This window comes from Palaemon carinicauda, chromosome 4 (genome assembly GCF_036898095.1).
Source record: "Palaemon carinicauda isolate YSFRI2023 chromosome 4, ASM3689809v2, whole genome shotgun sequence".
NCBI lineage: Eukaryota > Metazoa > Arthropoda > Malacostraca > Decapoda > Palaemonidae > Palaemon > Palaemon carinicauda.
In genome coordinates this window covers 75,625,428-75,642,196 of record NC_090728.1, presented here as the reverse complement: position 1 = coordinate 75,642,196, position 16,769 = coordinate 75,625,428, and the positions used below count along the sequence as shown (strand labels likewise).

At 41.7% G+C, this 16,769-nt stretch overlaps 1 protein-coding gene across 2 annotated transcripts in view; it reads left to right on the top strand.

Moving 5' to 3' along the window:
- LOC137640017 (translation machinery-associated protein 16) overlaps window positions 1-8,664 on the top strand; it is a 166,278-nt gene extending 157,614 nt beyond the window's left edge. For both annotated transcript variants that reach the window (XM_068372376.1, XM_068372377.1), the window contains one exon: window positions 8,213-8,664. In XM_068372376.1, the coding sequence (XP_068228477.1) occupies window positions 8,213-8,445 (233 nt within the window). In that variant the 3' untranslated portion in view covers window positions 8,446-8,664. The remainder of the gene's footprint in view (window positions 1-8,212) is intronic.
- Window positions 8,665-16,769: the final 8,105 nt, after the last annotated feature.

The following is a 16,769-nucleotide window of genomic DNA, read 5'->3' as shown; positions in this document are numbered from 1 at the left end:
CTGTCGGCAGCTAAGATGGCTGCCAGCAACTGGCAGCTGCCGGCAGCCATGATGGCTGTGAGTGGGAAGTCCCTTTCTGTCCCCAAGGTTCTTCAGTTCTCCCTTGGACTGCTATCCACAGGTTCTGTTGCCGGCCAGGCCGGCGCAGATAAGTGCTGACTTAGATGGCAGCACACCGACTGTACTGATACTGCCGGCAGTGTGTTGGCGGCACCTTGCCAGCAATAGTACTGTAGCTGGATGGAAGCCTGAATGGTACATTCTCCCCTTCCATTAGAACCTTCTTTCTGGAGAAAGGCAGTAAAATTATACTTTTACATCCTTCATTACTGTATACATACACAGTAAAGGAGTAGCCTTTACTCCATGCTATCTCTCTCTCTCTCTAGCTAGCATACTAGATTTGCTGGCAAGACCTAGCTATGCCGGGAACATGCCGGCTGAACTATAGTATATGTTATACAGGTTGCCAGTATATCTACAGTATAGAATATACTGCAGATAGAAAACTACTATATATTTTATACTAGTAGTTATTTCCAATATATCTTGGATATCCATACACAGGCATTTGCTGAACCCAATTCCATATTGAATGAATATAATTTCTTCAATATCCTGATTAAAAATCAGTATTTGGATTACCCTACAATATTAAATAGCTCAAGGCAGTGGTGATACACTCCTAACCCTTAAAGGGTAGAGCCTTTATCCTTGAGTCTCCCTGATCAGGAAACTCTATAATTTAATATTGTAAGGAATGCTACGGCAAATAGGCTGAGTGGGATAGACAAATATATGTCTTTATTTTCTGATTCTGAACTACAATACATGATTGTACAGTAGCCAGTAATTTGCAATATAGACTTTCTGCAAATAGAAAACTACAGTACCATTATACAGTAGTAATTTCTAAACATACCGTGGGTACCCTTGTGCGAGCATTCTGCTGGTACCGCTCCTATATTGAAAGAATAATATTTCTTCAATATTCTGATTGAGAATCAGTCATCCTGACCCCACAGTATTAACAATATAAAGGGATAGTGAATTTGTACTTCTCTACCCCTAGGGGTAAGAGCCCTTCTACTCAGAGTTACTTGATAGAGGAATCTCCATATAGTTAATACCGAGGGGAGGTAACAGCATTTGCTCACGGGGATACACATGTATGTATCTCCTACTATCCCTTTATAGCTTACTATCCTTAGCTATTCTGTTATAGATGACCTTTGCATGTTGATTATCAGGGAGATAATCCTTTGTATACCAGCTAACTTTATAGCAACCTTTTGGTTTCTGGGATGCTGTTGCTTCCCCTAAAGAAGGAACTTCATCCCCATCCTCGGGCGAATCCTTCTCCCTTTTAGTTGTGCTGTAGGCTTAGCTGTCACTGAGTGAGGCTGGGCCTCTTTCCAAGGAGGTGCTCTTGGAACTATTTCAGCTGGGGGCCCGGAGGTGTCCTTCTCCTGCTTTCTCCAAAGTTTAAGTTCTGTCTCCTCTAGATGCTCTGGCTGTGTGAGAGGCCCATCTCTAGCCTTCTGCTCCGGTCAGTCCTGTGCACCCTCTTGACCAGCGTGCCCACTTGCTTACTCATCAACGACGACCTAACGACAAGATCTCCCTCCATCCTCGGATCTCTTTGTCCTCCAGGGACTGTAGTCCTCTACGTTCGCCCTCCATCAGGCAGTGCTCCAGTTTATGAGATCAACGATCTTGTTGTTCTCCTGCTCGTGATCATGGGTGTTCTCGGGATTGTCACTCTTCAGCTCGGGATCATCGCTCGCAGGAGCATGTTCAACGCTCTGCTAACCATCGTTCTCTTGCTGCTGATAATCGCCTTTCTCTGGCTGGATGCTGGTAATCTCGCTGTTCTTCACGCAATCACGCGTCTCCTCATGATAGTTCTCTTTCAGCTTATACGTCAGTGCCAGATCTTCCAATGTGCCATTTGCCATATCGTCCTCCTAGACAATTCCCACCAGACGATGCTCTCCTGCTCAGCGATTTCCAGTGCACCCCTCCTCATCTCGTCTTTAGCCTAGATATTACTCGGCGATCACCAGTGCGATGATCTCCTGCTCGCCACTTGCGAGAGCGTCCTTCACCTGCTCGTCGCCTCTCTTTTGCTTACCGATTGCCAGATCGTCACCTCTCTCTTCCTTGCCGATCACCAACTATTACTCATTGTTCTTCCACAAATCATTCACGCGCTCCCGCAAACAAAGATAACCCAGCTCCCCTATGGAGCAGCAGAAAGGCAAGTTTCAGTGGATAAACCTTTGACAACACCAGCTAGAACCAGACAGCACATTCCATTTCCAGAAGACTTCGGGGAGCCACCTAACAAGTATGCTAGCGTACCTATCTCCCTGGATCGTCACAAGGAAGGTCTCTCGGGAAGACCTTCGGATGCCTGTACCCTTTCCATCTCCACCTCATTTTCAGGTTCTGAGGCAGCGTTCTTAGAGAAAGTTTTCTCCACCTCCACGTCTCCCCAAGGACACCCAGGACCTGTTGACTGTAGGAGAGCACCCATTGTGGTTCGACAACCTGATGAAAGCTGTCAAGCAAACGATGGTAGGCACAAACCAGCTGGCGCAACAACCATTCAGGCAGGTCAACAATGGCCTCTATACCCAGGAGCCCAATGGATAAGTCGTTTTCCTTTTCTTCTGCTTTCCCAACTGATCCGTGGAGGAGATCCGCTTCCAGCAGAGCTCCAGCACCCTATGATCTTCTCTCCCATCGGAAGACCTCAAGGAGCCGCAAAGAGTACTTAGGGATTTACCAGGATCGAGTACTCTTTATTATTATTATTATTACTTACTAAGCTACAACCCTAGTTGGAAAAGCAGTATGCTATAAGCCCTGGGGCTCCAACAGGGAAAATAGCTCAGTGAGGAAAGGAAAAAAGGAAAATAAAATATTCTAAGAAGAGTAACAACAATAAATATCTCCTATATAAACTATAAAAACTTTAACAAAACAAAAGGAAGAGAAATAAGATAGGAGAGTGTGCTCGAGTGTTCCCTCAAGCAAGAGAACTCTAACCCAAGACAGTGAAAGGCCATGGTACAGAGGCTATGGCACTACCCAAGACTAGAGAACAGTGGTTTGATTTTGGAGTGTCCTTCTCCTAGAAGAGCTGCTTACCATAGCTAAAGAGTCTCTTCTACCCTTACCAAGAGGAAAGTGGCACTGAACAATTACAGTGCGACAACCCCTTGGGTGATGAAGAATTGTTTGGTAATCTGTGTTGTCAGGTGTATGAGGATAGAGGAGAATATGTAAAGAATATGCCAGACTATTCAGTGTGTATGTAGGCAAAGGGAAAATGAACCTTAACCAGAGAGGAGGATCCAATGTAGTACTGTCTGGCCAGTCTAAAGACCCCATAACTCTCTAGCGGTAGTATCTCAACGGGTGGGTGGTGCCCTGGCCAACCTACTACCTGGAACTAGCCCCAGTCATGACAACGAAGCAGAGGAGAAGGATGTCGAAGCAGATCTCGCCTCGCGCGGATTTACAACACCCTCGTTCGAGCAGGGGCATAAGCTCTTCTCATGAGATCTCGCTCGTGCCCAATTTTAGGCTTTCGCCTATTGATATAGTACCGCTTAAGTTACAATCTGTCTCCACACCACCTCCATAGGATGAGGAACCTCCTGCAAGAGGTATTTGCCATCCCATAGAGAGTCTAAGGACGCCAAGACGATAACTAACTCAGGGGCACGGGCAGCTCTCATGCAAGAGATAGCTAGATCTTCCTCAGTTGCAGGAACTTTCAGAGATGTTCTTTCTGTTGACAATCTCGACCCACCCCAGGTTCCTATGGATGAGAGCTTGGGGTTGGATGACGACATTGATTCTGATAACGACTATCTCCTTAGGTTAGCGAGTCATAAATTCCATTCCGAGCAAGAGTGTAGAGAATCGGAATACGCCTTTTGGCAAGTCCTAGCCTTCGTGAGGCCTATCACTCAGGAAGGCAAGGACACAGTCTTGGACCATATGTATACATCGGATCCTTCTCTCTGGTTATAGTTCATTTTCCCTTTGCCTACACATACATCGAATAATCTGGCCTATTCTTTACATATTCTCCTCTGTCCTCATACACCTGGCAACTCTGAGATTACTAAACAATTTTTCTTCTCTCAAGGGGTTAACTACTGTACTGTAATGGTCAGTGGCCACTTAACTCTTTTTAAGGGTAGAAGAGACTCTTTGGCTATGGTAAACAGCTCTTCTAGGAGAAGGACACTCCAAAATCAAACCATTGTTCTCTAGTCTTGGGTAGTGCCATAGCCTCTGTACCATGGCCTTCCACTGTCTTGGATTTGAGTACTCTTGCTTTAGGGTGCACTCGGGCACACTATTCTATCTAATTTCCCTTCCTCTTGTTTTATTAAAGTTTTTATAGTTTATATAGGAAATATTTATTTTAATGTTACTTTTCTTAAAATATTCTATTTTTCCTTGTTTCCTTTCCTCACTGGAAGATACTGCAACTTGGGTCTCTCATTGATTGGCTTGGGGTTCAGAAGAGCTGCTGTAGTTGGGATATCTTTAAGATGACAACTCATCAGCATTTGTGCAAGTGATAAAAATATTCCAGACAGGTGTATTCCTATACTCTGATAAAGCTGTATAGCGGTCAATCACACACGATGCTGTTTTTCTTTGAAGTAATGCACTTTCGTGGTATTTAGATTAATAATCAGAGACCACAAGGTAATCCCTAGATTCAAGTCAGGACAGTTGTAGCTAACCTTTACCATGGTATATTGGTTTGATCGGGAATCATCGCCTCTTTTTTTTTACTGTTTCCAAGAGACAATTTTCACAGTTGTTGACAATACTCTATGTTATCTAGCATCGTTAGCTAATATAACACTTTGCGGGCCCTCAGTTTACATTGTCTGTCCCCAGATGGCTTTCATGTATCAGAGCTAACATTTCTGATCTTAACGAAGTAGGTACAATCAATCTTTCACCAGAGAACAGTAAACCATATGCTGACTGCAGTTCATCACAATTGTTCCAATATGACTGAATGTCAATAGATTCAGCTTTTCGTGATTTGCGAAAGCCATCAAAGATTACTTTGCTTAGTTTTCGCATCGTTGAATCCTTGGCGAATGCATCTTTGAATTCCTCATGCTTCCGTGAAGTCATAGGGAGGGAATATATTGCATTCGCTGTAATCTCGACATTGTCGACATCTCCTTCAAGTGAATCACTTCGGATGTACGCTCAGGATAATGCGTCAGCAATATACATTAGACGACCAGGTATGTAGCACACTCGTAGTCTGCACTTATGCAACTGTAACAATGTTTGGTACAGTTGAGATGCAGCCTTTCCCGGGGGCATCTTGAAGATAAACTAATGGACGATGATCTGGATGAAACTTCGGCGTCTCTGCCGCCATAAATGTTTTGATGAAATTTATGACATGCAAACGAAATAGCTAATAATTCCTTTGCAATCTGTGAGTAATTACATTCTGCAGTTGTCAATGCTCTAGAGACATAAGCAATCGAATGTGAATCATGTAGAATACAGCCTATGCTTGATTGTGATTAATCTGCTTGAACCACCACAGGTTTATTGACATCGAAAAACTTGAGCATCGTAGGCTTTGCAGTAGCATCTTTAATAACTCTCATAGCTTTCTTATGTTTATGGTTCCAGTGACAATGAAAATCTATTTTAAGCAATGAACATAATGGGGCAGTGATTGTAGACTCATTTGGAATAAATTGCAATAAATATAGAATCATACCCAACAGTCTTTGTAATGCAGGCTTACTTGTCGGCTCTGGCATGTTGAAGATTACGTCAATCTTCTTCGGATATGGGCGTAAGTCTCCGATGACACCACCTTGTCCATGTAGGAGACTTGGAGAGCTTGAATTGAAGCTTGTTCTGGTTGAACCTCTCTCCTCTTTCTGGGGTATGCACTCCACATCACTCTTTGGAGGATCTGATCATGCCCCTGGACATCTTTGCCTGCAACAAATAGATCATCAGCCATCACAGAGACACCATGAATGTCACCAAAGGTAGCCTCATTTCTCTTCTCCATAACTACTCTTGAAGAACTTATTCCAAAGAGCATTTTTAAAAAAGATTCCCTACCCCATGGTGTGTGGAAAGTGCACAGATGAGAGGAATCGTCATCTATACAAACTTGCTCGTTGACGTCCTTTGTGTCTACCGCTGTGAACACTGTTTTTCTATTCACCCTAGCTTAACATCATCAGTGGTTGGAATTGTGTGTATTTCACGTTTGAATGCCAGATTCAAAGGTTTTCAGTTGTGGTAAATTCTCACAGAACCAATCTTTTTTTTTTTTCTGTAATAACTGAATTATGGACCCAATCTGTTGGTCTGTCTACATTGGTAATCATACCATCTTTAAGCTGAGATTGTTTACTGAACAGCCCCTTACAACAGGGCTGAATCACAGGGTGCACTTCCAGGTTCACGGTGATCTTTTATGGCTGGTGGTACCTACCTAGTGCTGTAAAAACATCAGCATATTCAATAATCAAGTGTTCAACCAAAGGAATAAAGTTTTTGCCAATTGACATAATACATTGCACAAGCTTGAACTGTTCACAGCCATTCTTTCCTGAAGTTTCTATGACATATGTGGTTATCAGGGAGACTTGCATGTGAGGACAAAGTCTGTAATTGAATAGTTCGTAGAGTTACAATATCTGCCTCTCCAAATGCTCTCAAAGGCTGTCTCATAGGCCTATTGTCATGAAACAAACCAATTTTCATAAATACAGCCTTGGGAAGCACATTGACATCTACTTCTGTATCAATCGTAAACACATTTTATTCCATTAACATCTAACCAGTCTTGCCATTTATCATTGTTGACACTGCCAAGTGCAACGATGAATAATCCATTGGCATCAATTGGGAATGTGTAACATTAAGAGACTGTCATCGTCACTATCATTATAATGTTCGCCAATCTGATTAACAAATTTGGACTTCTGAAATTTTCCAAATTTTGACTGAATTGCTGATTTGGGGCTTGCTTGGTTTTCCAGCGATGAAAGGTCGATGAGATATTCTACATTTTTCGCAGATTATGTCAAAATGGTTGTGATTTCTACATGTCTTGCAGCATTTTTCATATGCTAGGCATTTTCCACGGTCGTGACCTTCCCCATGGTATCATCACAAGCAGATGTACTGTTATCAGTGTCCATGTCGTCTACGCTGCTTAGAGATCCTGCGAAGAGGATCCATGTGAGTTTCTGACGTCCCCACGTGCAGGTTGGCTATCATGGCACTTGCCTGTTCCCTGCTGGCTTTCGCGGCTCTACAAAATTCCAATGCTCAAGCTTGTGTCAGCCTTGGTTTGCGAAGAAGTATTTCCCTCATTCTGTTGTCTCTCACGCCATAAACCACTTTGTCCCGTAGTATGGCATCCTCTTCAGTGATTTGACACCTCAAAATTTATCTGAGCTCAGTCACCCATGTGTCAATGGTTTTGCCACATTTTGGGTATTGTGTCCAAAATTGATATTTTTCATACACTACATTCTTCTCTGGCTGTCAAACTTTTTGTCTGTTTTATTCTCTCCATCTAACCATATAAAAGTCTTTGAAATTTCCACAGCTTCAGGGCCTGCCATATATTTGGTTTTGTTGACAAGCTCACAGGCATCAAAATAAATCTGGAATTGCTGCTTCCACTTTTTTTGCCAGCTTTCAGCAATATTTCCACTATGCAAGTCCAACTCCTTGGTAGTTTCAAGACATCCTTTGTAGCTTGCTGTTGCTTCCACTTCTGACACCATGTAGGTTTTTGAATGGGAGGAGGGATGACTGCACACACGAGATGCCAGTTGAGAACTGCTCTATTAAAAGCTACAATGCCAGAATACAATATACTCCTACAAATTACAGATGGCAGTGCTACACCAAGGGCTATTGTCCTTGGTGCTATACAGTACTCCAGGGGGTGATTTAGCTAACTAAAATAAAATTGGCTCAATATGCTACACAGTATTTTAGTGATCATGACTTTTTAGATCTGAATAATTTTTTTATTATAAAAATCCAGTTTGTGATTTGTCAAAAAAATGTAAGGCAGTCTGCTGTTAGGTTAACTATGTGCAATTTATTATGTAAGATATTTTTACAATATTATAGCTAATGTTTTTACTTGATTCTACAGAAACCATAGATTTACTAAATCCTGAGTTACTGAAAATCTTCAAGGCTTGGAATGGACAGCTTCGTTATTTAACAAATTTTAAGCTAAGGAGATTTAAAAAGCAGTCTCTTGAAGATGGATCAGCAGTGTCAGAGAATGCAGTGTTTTCAGCTGTGGATGAAATGAAAACTACAGAACCAATGGAAGATAGTGACAATAAAGATAGTGATGAGGATGTTCAAGAGGAGGACTAATCTTGTATATTTAAAAAATAACTGTTTAGGTAACAAAGTGTAATGAATTGTTAAACGTCTTTTTCCTTGATTGTTGATATTTTTTGCAATTCGTTTCAATCATTGCAGATAAAATAACTGAGGTGCACACTGGATGTTTGTTACTGGATATCTAGACTCAAGATAGTAAATGTCTATGAGGCTGTGATGATAAACATTTTAATAAAACTGAAAACAGCATTTTAAGAGTGAAGATTAACCTGTCATTCATTGCAGACAATAGTAATACAAATAGTAATTCTATTGGAGTTGAGGGAAAACAACTTGATGTTAGAATAGTAATCTAAATTAACAATAAACCAATATGGGAAAACAATTCTTCTCAGGGAGATATACATAGTTCATTGAATATATACTGTATGCATTCCAATAAAAGAGGGAATCATGGGAAAGGTTCTTGGATACAGACAAAAGACCTGCATTCTGAAGGCACACTATGATGGGGAAATAATGAATAGAATTAAGAACTGCACGTTGATTGTATTTTAGAGTGGGTAAACTTTTTTTAGAAGGCATGTTAAGGGTAAATAAACTTTTATAAAATGAAGATTAACATTCATAAGGTATTTTATGGTAAAACAATACTTTAAAAGAATGGAGAGCTGTATTCAGGGGGGGATGAAACCTAAATGGAATTCACAGTTGGTTTGGATAGGATTTCCAGACTTAGTCATTTGTTTTAGATGGGTTCATAAAATCAGAGATCCCCTACTATGATTTAATTATTGAAGGGGCCCTGTGTTTTTTCTCTGAAAAAAATAATGCATTTAAGCTATTACATCTTTTTTTATATTGAATTTCCTTTTTTTTTATCAAGATTTAATGTTTCATTGCTGAAGCCAACTTGGCCTGGATGCAAAAATTTTTTTCCCAAACAGGAGTGCAGATTGGGGCGGGGCTTCGTGAGCAGAAAACAGATTTAAAGGGTAACTCCTTTATTACGGCTGCGTTAAGATTTGATGGGTAACTACTTCATTAAAGTTATGATCAGTAACTGCATTCATAAAGAACTGAAATGTTCTTAGAAAGCTTAATTATATAAATATATATATATATATATATATATATATATATATATATATATATATATATATATACATAATATATGTATCTGTATACATATTTATATATATATATATATATATATATATATATATATATATATATATACATAATATATGTATCTGTATACATATTTATATATATATATATATATATATATATATATATATATATATATATATATATATACATGTATATATATATGTATATATATATATATATATATATGCGTAAAAATCACAGGAAAACGTGATGCTCAGATGCAGAAGAACCACAGGGAAAATGAAAATACAGAATATACACTTGAGTCCTGACTAGTTTCGTGATACTTCCTCAGAGGACTCTGAGGAAGTATCACGAAACTAGTCAGGACTCAAGTGTATATTCTGTATTTTCATTTTCCCTGTGGTTCTTCTGCATATATATATATATATATATATATATATATATATATATATATATATGTATATATATATCATGATCTGCATATGAAAAGTAAATGTTGCTGAAATAACTTAATTTTCAAAACTTTCCTTGTGTTAACAACAATGTTCTTACCAGTTTCTTAGTTCTATTTGTGCATGTATCCTACACCCTTTTCTTCACAAATCTTCATCATTACTTTTATGTATATTCCTTCATTGTTGCACCTGTTTAAGCATGTTGAAGAATAAGGGTTTTAAAAGTCTGTCAATTTTACGTGTTGATTTCTTACTCTACCTAGTTATTGGGTCCTTTGACTGGCTAGATAGTAATACATTGAATCCCTATATCTAGTTACGGCTAATTTTCCATTTGCCTACACATTCAACGAATAGTCTGGTCTATTCTTTCCATATGCTTACCTGTCCTTATACACCTATCAACACTGAGATTACCAAACAATTCTTCTTCGTTGAAGGGTTTAACTACTGCACTGTAATTGTTCAGTGGCTACATTTCTCTTCGTAAGGGTAGAAGAGACTCTTAAGCTATGGTAAGCAGCTCTTCTAGGAGAAGGACACACCAAAATGAAACCATTGTTTTCTAGTCTTGGGATAGTGCCATAACCTCTGTAACATGGTCTTCGACTGTCTTGGGGTAGCGTTCTCTTGCTTGAGGATACATTTGTACACACTATTCTAAAGTTTATATATGAAAGATTTATTTCAATATAGATACTGTCCTAAAAAAAATTTATTTTTAATTGTTCATTAATTGTCTTATTGTATATCTATTTCCATTCCTCACTTGGCTATTTTTCCTTGTTGGAGCCATTGCTTTTAAGCATCATGCTTTTCCAGCTAGAGTTCTACCTTAGCTAATAATAATAATAATAATAATAATAATAATAATGTCATCAGCTATGGGTGCGTCAATAAAACAGTGTACAGTAATTTAGACTGATCAAGAGAAATGAAAACCTTTGACAGGTACACAGGTGCATCATTGGCTTTGCCTAATGCAAAGAAAAGAAAACTGTTGCAAAAAGGAAACAGCAAGCAAGGTTTAGCCTATTGCTACAGTTAGTCATCGCGCATCTATGCTTGGGGTCAGGATATGTCTTCATACAGGTCATAAGGTCAAAGATCCTTGCGACAGTGAATTGGGAAGGCGTTAAGATAGTAGCAGACAGTAGTCAAATAATCCCAAAGAAGAAACCAAATATGCTCCTCACTCACTAAGTCAGTGTGTTACTAACAACGAAAAAATGGACAATATAAAACTTCCAAGTTCTAGTTGGATGTGTATAATTTATTGCCTTATTTTTATATCGAGTGAATTATGCAATTTCATGCTGTAGTATGTTGAGTATCTATTTGGCTAAGAAACATGTTTATATCTAGATTAATCCTATTGGTTATGAAATGTCACAGGCTTCTTTTGTCTTTGTTGGTGATTTTAATGCTCACCATAGGGAGTGGTTAAGTTCTATCTCTCCTACTGATCACCATGGCTTAAGAGCTTTAGACTTTGCCTCTGAATCAGGCTGTGAGGAAATCATAAATGAAGCTACTCACAGGTCTGGTAATTGCTTGGACCTCGTATACACTGACTCCCCTGGCGTTATAACTAGTAAGGTTGGTTCTCCAGTCGGGACATCTGACCATGCCTTGATTTCATTAGTAGTGAAGACTGAGCAGCCTGTCCCTGATATATCATACTCTTGTAAAATTTGTATGAAATCCCAAGCAGACTGGAATGGGATTTTGCATGATCTCTTGTGCTTGAATTGGTCACAATCATATAGTAGTGTAGATTCTGTTGTCCCTTTGAATGAGAATCTAGTCAACATAATTGATAGGCGTATCCCTTCTCGTGTGCTAAGCCGCTAAGGTACCGAGTGAAGGGCAAACCGTGGTTCAATGATGATTGTAGACGTGCTTATTTGGAGAAGCAGGAGGCCTATCATCTTTGGAATGGTAACAGATCAGATTTGACATGGAACAACTATACTCGGCTTCGAGCTTTTGCTCAGAGAGTTTATGCCTCAACTGAAAAGGAGTACAATTTAACCATAAAAGAAACCCTTTCTGGTCCAACTCAGGAATGTAAATGGTTGTCTACCCTTAAATCTACACTCTTTGGTGTAGTTGCAACAGTTCCTCCTTTACTTAAACCAGATGGTTCAGTCACTCACTGTCCAAAGGAAAAGGCAACCCTGTTGGCTGATGTTTTTGATAGTAAACAGAGTAATGAAAAACTTGAACTTCCTCATTCCTGTTTTCCTGAGGCTAAACTAACTAGTTTAGCTTTTCAATCTTGTGAGATTAAAGCTCTGTTGATGGACCTTGATGCTTATGGAGGTGGACCCAAATGACATTTTTCCTTTGTTTTTTATAAAGACAGCAGATTTCTTAGCTCCAAAGTTATCTGTTATTTTGCGCAAGTTAGCAAGAAGAGGAGCTTTTAGCACTTGTTGGAGAATTGGTAATGTTACTCCTCTATGTAAATGTGTTTGTGGTAGCTCAAGTCCCACTGATTACCGCCCAATTTTCATAACTCCCATATTATCTAAAGTTTTTGAACGTCCTCTGGCAAAACGTCTTAATAGATTTGCTGAGGGTAATCATCTATTCCCTAGTTTGCAATTTGGTTTTCGTAAAGGCCTTGGAGCATGTGATGCCCTTCTTACAATCGCCAATGCTGTACAGAAATCCCTTGATTGTGGTCAGGAAGTTCGTATGATTGGCCTTGATTTTAGTGCTGCCTTTGACCGTGTTAATCATGAAGCCCTTGTTTTCAAACTGAAACAGTTGGGAGTGGGTGGGTCGTTTCTGAGCATCATTATTGATTTTTTAAGTAATAGATCTCAAAGAGTTGTTGTTGATGGGCACCATAGTGAGTATAGGAATGTGATATCCGGTGTTCCACAGGGTAGTGTTCTTGGTCCATTACTTTTCATACTATATACACATGACATGTGGTTTGGCCTAGAAAACAAGCTTGTTGCATATGCAGATGATGCTACTCTCTTTGCATCAATTTTATGAATAGTACTTACCTGGCAGTTATATATATATATAGCTGAGTCTCCGACTCCGGCAGAATTTAATCGAAAATCGCGGCAACCGCCTTGTGGTGGTTGTGTGGTTAGATGGTTAACAACCCTTACAGGGTGATACCTGGAATCATTCCCGTTTTCTGTTCCTCGGATTATCTCTGCCGGCCGGATCGACAACATCGTTGGTCCGCCATTTAGAGTTTATTCGGATCGCTTTCCCTTCATCGCTTTTTTGGACTTCGTTTTTGGTGAAGTACACTGTGTTGGGATTTGGCAATCGTGTTTGTTTTTTGTTTTTTGTCTTTTTTCCTTTCTTATCATGAGTGAAAAAATTCATATTCGTATATGTGCGAATGATATTTGCAAGGTGAGGTTACCGAAAGTGTCGGTTGACCCTCACACTATCTGTATGGGTTGCAGGGGGTTTGAATAGGTGCAAGGAATGCGAGGTTTTAAATGATGATAATTGGTTAGCTATGAAGCGCTATGTGCGCAAACTTGAAGTTGATAGAGCTAGGAGAGCTAAATCAAAGTCAAAGTCTGCTAGTGAGCCTAGCTTAGATTTATCTATTGACCCTTTAATTGTAACCTCTTTGGAAATTATTCCTTCCCCGAATGAAGTAACTCCTGCCCCTTCTACAGGATCTGTGCCTAAGGATGACCCTGGGTATGCTAAATTAGCTGCTGAATTAGAGGCCATTAAAGCACAATTGGAGGCCTTTAAAGGTAAGAGTGTAAGTGAAATTAGTGCTTGTGAAAGTGCAGTGGAGGTGGCAGCTGATCGAATCTGTCATACCCCTAGGTCTAGACCTCTACCAAGCTCCCAGGACCAAGGGAGAAGGTACATCGAAAGCCGAAAGGGGGTGAGAAGTGCTTATCCTCGGTCAGTCGTCGTGTCAGACAGTCCTGTTGCGACCTCCCAGGCTGCTCTTGACCGCCGTAGAAAAGGCGTGTCGGATACGTTTGTGTCTTCACCTGATCCTTCTCCCAGACGTAATTGGCGTTACGAATCAAGACCAATGAAGAGAGGGTGGAACCAGGATGTGCAGTCTCGCTCTCCCTCTCCCGGTTCGAGTAGCCGAGATCCTGATCCTTCGGAAGACGATTTCGATGTTGTTCCTGTTAAGAGGGCGAAACAGAGTCCTTAGCCCAGTTAATCGTGCTAAACTCCCTGCTTCTTCTGCCAGCGCTCCCAGTCAAGCCGTACGACAACTGCCTCCTTCGGAACCGCGAGAACCAGCGGAGGTTGCTAAAGCTTTCATGGTTGTTATGCAGGAACAACTTACTTCGTTAGTTCAAGTTTTCAGCCACCCTCTTTCACAGTCCGTCAGACGTAAGGACGTCTCTTTACCTGTTAAGAGATCATCTTCTAAGAGAGAACTTAGTATCTCTCCCAAGAAACCTCTGCGCACTTCGTCGGCCGTACGACAACGCACACCCTCTTCATCGGCACGCTGCCAGGAATTTACTTCCCCCGCTCTCGGCGCCATGACAATACTGCCTCTCGTTCTCGGCGCCAGGACGATTCCGTTTCTCATTCGAAACGCCAGGACGCTACCGCCTCGTTTATTAGGAAACAGGACGAATGCAGTCTGCATTTTAAAGACGAAGGCAGCCTGCATTTTCAGGACGATTCCGTTTCTCGTCATCGTGACGATACCGCTTCTCGTCATCGTGACGATACCGCTTCTCGCCGACAGGATGTTAGCAGCGCTCGGCGCCAGGATTCAAACAGCTCTTGGTGCCAGACTGCTTGCAGCCCAACTCTTCAAGATGTTATCCTTGAGCAGGACCTCGAAGATATTTCGGAAGAGGAAGAAAAACCTGCCGACTCTACTAGTGATTATAAGGTTCTTTCTCGCTCTCTTTTGGAACTTTATGGGGAGGAATTTCAACCTTCGGCCCCTCGTTCTCCTCAGTCTCAATTTACCAGGAAGAAAGCTACAAAGTCTTCGGCCTTCATCAAAATGAAACTTTCAATTTCGGCCAGGAAAGCTCTCGCTAAGGTGGATGATTGGATGAAGGAACGGAGACAAGCTGTCAAGACCACATTTTCTTTTCCACTATCTCGGCTCGCTTCCAAGGCTGGTATGTGGTATGAGACAGGGGGACCTTTGGGGTTAGGAGTGCCTGCCTCCTCCCAAGGTGACTTCTCTGCTCTTGTGGACTCGGCAAGAAGGCATGCTTTAAACTCTGCCAAGGTGATGTGGTCCATGTCGGAGCTTGATCACCTCGTCAAGGGATTTTTCAGGGTTTTCGAGGTTTTCAGCTTCCTGGACTGGTCTCTCGGGACTCTGGCCAGGAAGTCTGAACTCCTGGAGGACACGAAGGACCTGACGAGTATCATGTCCTGCATGGACAAAGTTCTAAGGGATGGGGCGAATGAATTGGCTTCCCTTTTCTCAGCAGGGGTCTTAAAGAAGAGGGCCCTTTTGTGCTCCTTCACCTCTAGATCTGTGACTGTTGCCCAGAAGTCGGAGCTGCGTTACGCCCCTTTTTCACGTCATCTCTTTCCTGAAGCTCTGGTCAGAGATATCTCCCTTTCTCTAGCACAGAAGGCTACTCAGGACCTTTTGTCTCGGTCTGCTAGGAAAACCTTGCCTGTTGCTCCTGCTCCTCTGAAGAAGGAAGAGAAGAAGTTTCAACAGCCCTTTCGGGGCAGGACCTCCTCGAGAGCGGATTTTAGGGGGAGAAGACAAGAGTCAGGGCCAAGGACCAGCAGAGGTGCGTTTAGGCCCCGGTCCAAAAAATGAGATGGAAGTCCTCCAGACACCAGTAGGGGCAAGACTGTCTCGTTTTTGGCAGTCTTGGAAAAGGAGAGGGGCGGACACCTGGTCCCTCTCGGTCGTCAAGGAAGGTTACAAGATCCCCTTTTTAAAGAAACCACCTCTCTCAGACACTCCCCTAGCCTTAGTGGCTCAGTACACCGATGCGGGGAAACGAGAGGCTCTTCTGGAGCTAGTTGACCAGATGTTGGTCAAGGGAGCAATAGAGCCGGTTCAAGACCTCGCCTCCCCAGGCTTTTACAATCGCTTGTTTCTGGTTCCCAAGAACTCGGGTGGATGGAGACCAGTCCTAGATGTCAGCTCTCTGAACGCCTTCGTGGAGAAAACAAAGTTCTCCATGGAGACGACTCAGTCAGTGCTGGCTGCAGTTCATCCAGGCGACTGGATGGTATCTCTCGACCTGCAGGACGCTTATTTTCACGTCCCCATTCATCCGTCTTCAAGGAGATATCTGAGATTTGTGTTCCAGGGCAAGTGCTTCTAATTCAGGGCACTTTGCTTTGGGCTCAGCACAGCTCCCCAAGTTTTCACCAGACTAATGGCGAATGTGGCAGGCTGGTTACACCAGGAGGGGATAAGGGTATCCTTCTATCTAGACGATTGGCTGATCCGATCACAGTCGAAAGAAAAATGTCTGGAGGACCTAATGAAGACGTATACGATGACTCAGGACCTGGGACTCATCGTCAACTGGGGGAAGTCTCAGACCGAGCCGAATCAGACTATTCTCTATTTGGGGATAGTTCTGAATTCAGTTCTTTTTCAAGCTTCTCCCTCCCAGGAAAGGCAGACCAGGTGCCTAGACAAAGTCAAAGAATTTTTAAGGAATCAGGAATGCTCAGCGAAGGAGTGGATGAGTCTGCTGGGAACTCTATCCTCCCTGGAGCAGTTTGTCCCGTTGGGGAGACTGCACCTAAGGCCTCTGCAACACTCCCTCGCAAAGGTTTGGAACA